The 8,173-nt window shown below is 35.0% G+C and overlaps 1 protein-coding gene across 1 annotated transcript; it reads left to right on the top strand.

The window, feature by feature from the left end:
* The first annotated feature begins 3,901 nt into the window (after positions 1-3,901).
* On the top strand, positions 3,902-7,855 carry LOC143602186 (cullin-3A-like). The gene is made up of 2 exons (XM_077079386.1): positions 3,902-4,114; positions 5,423-7,855. The coding sequence occupies exons 1-2, from the start codon at positions 3,954-3,956 to the stop codon at positions 7,461-7,463; spliced, it is 2,202 nt and encodes a 733-aa protein (XP_076935501.1). The 5' UTR covers positions 3,902-3,953; the 3' UTR covers positions 7,464-7,855.
* The last annotated feature ends 318 nt before the right edge of the window (positions 7,856-8,173 follow it).

Below are 8,173 nucleotides of genomic sequence, written 5' to 3'. Positions count from 1 at the left end.
TACTTAAAAAGTTGCATACAATTACATTGAATTTGATGTTTATGGGAGTGTTTGGGTAAGCTTTCAAATTTTGCTTATTTGTTTATTTGATTTTTGGAAAATAAAAGGTATTTGACAAAGCTCCTCCTAAAGTATCAAAATGAAGCTTTTCAAAACTTATTTTTGTTTTTTAAAAATCAAATAAGCAAGTTCGAAAAGCTCAATCAAACACCTCATAGTGACATTCCATAAAGAGTCGGAACCAAGAAGGATTTAAGGGGTTCACTGGTTTCGGTAACCATACATAGAAATATTTTAATTATAAAATATGTTTTTTTTCTTTTTTGTTAAAATAAAGCATGAGCTTGACTTCTTAGCTATATATAGTGGGTAAATAAGATAATTATGATAACTCAATAAACAATTGCCACTAAATATATATATATATATAGAAACCAGACACTAGTTCATACCATTCATTGAACACCCAGATTTCCAGATTTCAAATATTTAATTTGTATACTATATTATATTATATTCTTAAAAGTATGATATTCAATAATCTATAATTTACGTTTAATGATTCTATTTTTCAATTACTTAATTACATCTTTATAATATCTTATCCTATCATCATATGCCATAATAAACATCACATGTTTAGAAGATGATTAAAATACAGGAATAAGTTTTAAATATTTTGGGAAACTCACAAGTAGCAATTGTTTATACATGAATGTTGTAAGTAAAGTAGACATGGCCAAAAAAGGTCCGCCTCTATAAAGGGTGACACTTTATAGTGTGTGGAAAGATAAGTCCCCTTTTCTGCTTAATTTAGTCGACCAAATGTTGCAAATTTGCACAAAAATGCATACACTTGTGTGTCTAATAATTAGCCCCACCCTATTTCTATGCTTCGTTGGTAGCCCACAAAGACAGAAGACTTCCTCTTCTTTTGTGAGGACAATCAAATGTATGCAATCTTCAACAAGATCTTCTATATGATTTTTCACTAATCAAAGATATTCATCTCCTAATGTTCATAATTATAAATTTGTTTAATTAATTATTAATTTGAAGTTGTTGATTTAAGTTATATTTTGTCATTAACGGGTTAACATTTAACAAAGTAAAGTTATCACGTTAAAAAATAGGTTGGATGTATTCAAATATGTTTTTGATGTAGACAACCATTTAAAGTTGATTTTCTCCTTGCATGTATTGTTAAATCTTAAAAGATAGTGTTCTAATATAATAGTTAGTTAAACCATTTCGTGTTATTCATGTTGTTAATCATTTTTAACAAGTTATTTAATCATCGTTACTTATTTTACTTGTCATAGACCATTTTACTACCCCCGTTGAATATTAGGGCATATATTAGGTATCAGAGCTTAGTGTGACATGTCAAATGTTAAGTCACGTATACTCATATGTGCTTAAATGCTTTATGTTTATTAGCTACTCTTGCGTTGGACTTGTCATATGATATTGATTAAAGAAAGTTGTGCCATGAAGCGTTTGCGCTTCAAGCTTGCCATTGGTGAGGATTTGGGTCCACTTCCTTGATTTTTAAACACATTATGAAACTCATTCTCATATTAATAAGCGAGACACAATAATTGGCCATCTAAAGACAAAAAGGCGACTTGTGAAGTCTCTTAGGATGACCTTTTGTAAGTGGTATGAGAGCGGTGTGCATTATTATACTAGTTGACTGTTCATTTATCCTAACACAGACTCTTATATGGTGGTGGTAAAAAAAAGAGCATGCAAATTAGCGCCGTCAAATATAAGAGGAATTTGCTTAAAGAAACCAAAGCGCCATAAGGCATCAATCTTCAAAGAGTGTCATATTGACCAATTATTCATCTCAAATAGTATATTGAAGCAGAAGGCTTGAGAAGTCGCCAAATTTATAAGCTTGACATGTCGTGTCGAAGCTACAAATTCAATAATGAACTCGTCTAATGTTTATTGACGTCAGGAATTTCCATGGCTGATGGGGTGTGCCCAATGAACTATGACCATCATGGATGAAAACCGATCATCATAAACAAGAACCTAAATATCACCAAAAGACAATGGGCCATCTACGTGTTCAAAATAAGGCGCCAAACCACAAATTAGATGAGATCAACATTACAATAAGCTGTCTCATTAGCCAAGACGCCAAATTGAAGTCAATACTCCATGGTGTTTCCACTTTCAACTTATCTCAGCAATGCCCCTTGATGTACATACTTCGATGGTGGGAGAATGTGACGTGTAAATTACTTGAAGATCATATCCACTCATATTTGTCGTAGCACTTTAAGTTTATTGTCAACTCATGTTTTTTCATCCTAGAGCACCGTTGATTAAGGGAAGTAATGCAGTGGAAGTCTTTACGGTTTTAACTTACGGGTGGATATGAATTGGACCAACTCTACTAAAGTGCCAATGAGTCAACGAAAAGACGAAACTAATGATTCATATCTAGAATGGATGATCGGCCTGGACAATCCCATTACATTGGGCAACATGCTGGGCCCAACCTAAAAATAAGTGACAAATATGAAAAAGATAAATAAGAAGAAGGTGACACATGAAAGAAACAAATATAAATAGCCTAGCCTAAGATAAGTAAGAGCCCGATTCAGGTCACCTAAAGCCGAAGGTTGGGCCTAACTCGTTGCCAATATCGTGGACTAATAATTAAGATTTTATAGCACGTAGCCCTGTAGTGCCTCACGACACTAGAGGGTGATGGAATATGGATGCACGTTTTTTTTTCAAGGTACAAGTGGAGGAACCTAGTGGGCTTCTTCAATATGAGCTAGGTCGGGCCCAACGGGTCCAACTTTATTTATCGGGCACATGTACATAAATTACCGTCGGTGGCTTTTTACTTTTATGCAGCTTAATAAACAACAGTGAACTTACAATGTTATATTCCCAATCAACTGTCAAATATGTTTGTTAAAGGGAGGCGGGCGTAAAAAACTTTAAAAGTACCCGAAAGTATACCAGACTCCAGTAATCTTATATTGTCACTTCATATTTATCATTAACTACCTAAATTATTCGAATTAGTGACGTCGCTCCTTTCAAGCACCCTAAAATATTTTACTTTTTCTTTTTAACGAAATAAAAATAGAGTGTCATTCAAATAAAAGTTGCATACTTCAAACTTAAAAAAAAACAAATGCAAAAATCACAAGAACACTTATATTCTCTCACTTATTCACGTTTTCAATTAAGAACAATTTTAATTACCGGGACGGTCAACTTTCGTGTGAGTCAGTATACGCCTTCAAGTCTAATATTGTCCCGTCAAAGTCTAATATTTTCACCTCCTCTACCGGCTCCTAGAGATTTCTTGGTTGTACCAACCCTTGGTTTATTTAGTTCCATAGAGTAGAAATACTGTGTTTGTGTATGTAAACATTTGGTAGAAAGTATGAAAAAAAGGTAAATAAAGCGTTGTATACCTGCATTTATATGGAAACATGAAAACTAAAAAAATCAGAAACTTAATAGCATATAGTCATTGCCATCAGCTATTTCGTATCTTCAAAATCGAGTTGTATAACCGTTGCATGTACCCAAAAAAGGAAAAGCCAAAAGGAGGGGGTGTCAACAGTGTACCCGCATAACCCGAACTACTCGAGTGTCGAGTCTTTGGTGTTCAAAATGCCCAAACTAGATTAACCCAATCCGACCTGACCTGACCTGACCCGAATAAGTTAATTAGGGTCAGGTTAAATAGTGTTAAAAAGGAGAAAAGCGTGAGATACGTACAACCAAAATTCCCAATCATTGCTTCTCAACTTCAACTTGGTTGCTGATTTCCGTGTCATCAAGTTTCTATTAACGATATAATTCAATTCATCCTCACACGCCGTCTATCATCCAGCTGATTTAGCTTCCAAATCCTAAAATTACGTACATCTAGGGTTTCGAAATTGGGGATAAATCCGATTGGATTGAGGATGAGCTCACAGAAGAAGAAAAATATCCAGATAGAGGCGTTTAAGCATCGGGTTGTGGTGGATCCGAAATACGCCGAGAAGACGTGGAAGATATTGGAGCATGCGATTCACGAGATTTATAATCATAACGCTAGTGGCTTAAGTTTCGAAGAGCTTTACAGGTTTATATTATTATTATTATTATTGTTATTATTCATTTCTGTTGGTAGATGACTAATCTGATTTATTTAGGGTTTTGTTATTTGTTTACGAGTTATTATTTAGATTTTTCACAATGAAATGACAGCTATGTGTGAATAAATGGATATAGAGACTTCTATTCATGTTGAAAGAACTAACATATATACATCTTATTTTAAAATTGTGAATCTCTTATATGATTTTGGTGTGTTAAAGCTTGATAACCTTCTGGTTTTGTTCATCAGCTATGTATGCATGTATTGATATATATTGCATATGTTAGATGTTATCTTACATTTCATATTCCTTAACAACCATGGCTTGGTTTTAAAATTGCACTAATCATATCGCATCGCGGCACATAATGCGTTGCTGTTTACATGTTGTAACCTTGCTGTGCTAATTTCGCAATAAGGTGGTCATCGCAAATTGTGATTTGATGTGTGCAACATGGAATTAGTACTTGGGTTGGACCTTGGAAATTTGGTCGGGTCTTTTAATTAAGGAAGGCGATAGTTACCTTGAGATGATAAGAGACTATTGGAGAGTCGATGGAGAAGGTTGGAGGACGGAGACGATGGCTGGAAATAAGATTGCTATAGAAACCCTAAAATTCTTCTATATATAGTTTTAAAATGTATATTATTAGTCTATGCGTAGTGTACTTGTATATAAAGCTTGTTTTGTGGTACCGGCTGTAGCTTTAATTTGTATTTATTTATCTGAATTTCTTATTCTTACTTTTTGTTTAAAAAGTTAACATATTAAAAGATTTTGTATAATTAATTTTTATAGTATTTTTCTAATAAAGAGCCATCACATACGCAATGCACTCGCAACACACGTCGGATTTTAGGACCAAATGCATTGGAGCTCATTGCGCAATTTAAAACCAAGAACCATGGTTCAGTCGATAGTATTGACAGTTTGATATTATCTCTTTCTTAAAGCTACAAAACTGCATTAGCGATTATGATAATTTTTCACTTTTAAGTCTAAATTGGCGGATGCTAAAATTTTGGACTTTTTTGCTATGAAAATTGGCACATGTTGCGTCATCTATGTGCACCGTGGCTCATTGTTGAGCAGTCACAAATAATACTGAGTGTAGTTATAATATGTTAATGCCCATATATGCTTTGTTAGTTTCTAGTAATTAATCTGGTATATTTTATGATAAAATTCAATCCTAGTTTCTGTTAGTATTTTGATACCTTTTTTTTCTTTTCTTATATTGAGTTCAGGATTTAACATACTTATTTATTATGATATGGGATATGTATGTTCAGGCATGCATACAATATGGTCCTGCACAAATTTGGGGAAAAGCTATACTCTGGACTCGTATCAACAATGACAGTTCATTTAAAAGAAATAGCTGCAGCAGTTGAAGCATCTCAGGGACTCTTGTTTCTAGAAGAACTAAACAGGAAATGGATGGAACACAACAAAGCATTACAAATGATACGAGACATATTAATGTACATGGACAGAACGTACATTCCTAGTTCACACAAAACTCCAGTTCACAAGCTTGGTCTTAACCTATGGCGGGATAACATTATCCATTCTGCTGACATCCAAACAAGGCTACAAGACACACTGCTTGAAACAGTGCAGAAAGAAAGAAACGGGGAAGTTATTAACCGAGGTTTAATGAGAAACATAGTCAAAATGTTAATGGATCTTGGCTCTTCTGTCTACCAACAAGACTTTGAACAATCGTTTCTTGATCTTTCTGCCAATTTTTATCGGGGCGAATCTCAGCAGTTTATCGAGTGTTGTGATTGTGGTGAGTATTTGAAGAAAGCTGAGAAACGTTTAAATGAAGAAATCGATCGGGTGACACATTATTTAGATGCGGAAAGTGAAGTGAAGATAACAAATGTGGTTGAAAAGGAAATGATTGAAAGTCAAATGAACCGTTTAGTTCACATGGAAAATTCAGGTTTGGTTAATATGATTGTGGACGATAAGTACGATGATTTAGCCCGGATTTATAATTTGTTCCGCAGGGTGCCTAACGGGTTAACGCTAATACGGGATGTGATGACTTCTCACATTCGGGAAACGGGTAAACAACTGGTGATCGACCCGGAACGGGTTAAGGATCCGGTTGAGTTTGTACAACGTTTATTGGAAGAAAAGGATAAACATGATAAGATCATTAATCTCGCGTTTAACAACGATAAGACGTTTCAAAACGCTTTGAATTCTGCGTTTGAGTATTTTATTAATTTGAACGCACGGTCCCCGGAGTTTATCTCTTTGTTTGTAGATGACAGGCTTAGAAAGGGGTTAAAAGGTGTAAGTGAAGAAGATGTCGAGGTTGCATTTGATAAAGTAATGATGTTGTTCCGTTATCTACAAGAAAAAGACGTGTTTGAAAAGTATTACAAACAACATTTGGCAAAACGACTTCTGTCGGGAAAAAGTTTATCTGAAGATGCAGAGAGAAGCTTAATACTGAAACTAAAAACCGAATGCGGGTATCAGTTTACGTCAAAGCTAGAAGGTATGTTCACCGACATGAAAACCTCTCAAGACACAATGCAAGGGTTCTATGACTCGATGGGACCCATGTTAGCCGAGGGCCCAACGCTCATTGTTCACGTTCTCACAACCGGGTCATGGCCAACTCAATCAACCACCACCTGCAACCTTCCACCTGAAATCCTCACCGTATGCGATAAGTTCAAAACGTATTACCTTGGGACCCACAAAGGGCGTAGATTAACATGGCAAACTAACATGGGATCTGCAGATATCAAAGCAACTTTTTCAAAAGGCCAAAAGCATGAACTAAATGTTTCCACCTATCAAATGTGTGTTCTGATGCTTTTCAACAACACAGATGGATTAAGTTACAAAGAAATTGAACAGGCGGTCGAGATTCCCACGGTTGAACTTAAACGGTGCTTGCAGTCATTAGCCTGTGCAAAAGGAAAAAATGTTTTAAGGAAAGAACCGATGAGCAAAGATGTGAGTGAAGATGATGAGTTTTTCTTTAATGAAAAGTTTTCTAGTAAGTTCTATAAAGTGAAGATCGGGACGGTGGTGGCACAGAAGGAATCAGAGCCTGAAAAGCAAGAAACGAGGCAGCGGGTGGAGGAGGATAGGAAGCCACAGATCGAGGCAGCGATTGTTAGAATTATGAAAGCTAGACGGGTGTTGGATCATAATAATATTGTGGCGGAAGTTACAAAGCAACTGCAGTCAAGGTTCTTGCCGAATCCTGTTGTGATAAAGAAACGAATCGAGTCACTTATCGAGAGGGAATTCTTGGAAAGGGATAGAGATGATAGAAAGTTGTATCGATATTTGGCTTAATTGAAATGTTGTAAGGTGATTTCGGCTTATTTTTTGTGGTTGAAATTATGATTATCGTTAAATGATGCAGTTTGTTTGAATTTGGTACTTTATATGGCCTTTTATTTCTTTTCTGGTTTTTGTAAATGTTTAGATCAAAATTTCAAATGTTTTCCAAATACTACAAATTACTTTTACATGCAAGGGGAAAGAGGCGGCTTCAAGATGGCCATTTTACTATTTTAGTACGTATGCATCAATTGGTGATGGTGCAACCTGATTACATATTGATAACCATGGTCTTCAGGCTTTTGGTAATTTGTAATCCCACACTTGGAGTGTCAATTCCATCCTTTTCAATGATTCTTCTGCTGAAAATATAATTCATATGCTTTGGGCCCCAAAGTTTGGGGTACAACGGCTGTCTGCACATGAAGTGTGGAGGACAGAGAGAGAAGATTTTGTATATGTGATAATATGACTATAATGACCCGATCAGTTTTGTGAATGTTTGCTTCACTTGAGTATAATTTTATATAATTTTGTATGACATGCTTCATATACAACATTCTGATCATTATTAAAGGAAAAATCAATGTCGATACAAATGTTTTAAATATAATGTCGAAAGTGTTCATCATCTTTTCTTAAAATTTTAATAGTTTGGAAAAAATAGTCAATTTGTCAAATCTCGAATCTTTTCATTATCTCCAAAAATGCTTTTGAAAATA

This window comes from Bidens hawaiensis, unplaced genomic scaffold, assembly GCF_021521415.1.
Source record: "Bidens hawaiensis isolate Kalapana, Puna unplaced genomic scaffold, B.hawaiensis_p1.1 tig00058103_1, whole genome shotgun sequence".
NCBI classification, from domain to species: Eukaryota; Viridiplantae; Streptophyta; class Magnoliopsida; order Asterales; family Asteraceae; genus Bidens; species Bidens hawaiensis.
The sequence above is the reverse complement of the archived record's forward strand: the minus strand, read 5'-3'. Positions and strand labels throughout refer to the sequence as shown.

Excerpts from the sequence above, each read along its gene's own strand:
- LOC143602186 (XM_077079386.1), top strand. The coding sequence starts at position 3,954 with ATGAGCTCACAGAAGAAGAAAAATATCCAGATAGAGGCGTTTAAGCAT. Across the intron at positions 4,115-5,422 it reads AGTTTCGAAGAGCTTTACAG|GCATGCATACAATATGGTCC; the intron begins GTTTATATTATT and ends ATGTATGTTCAG.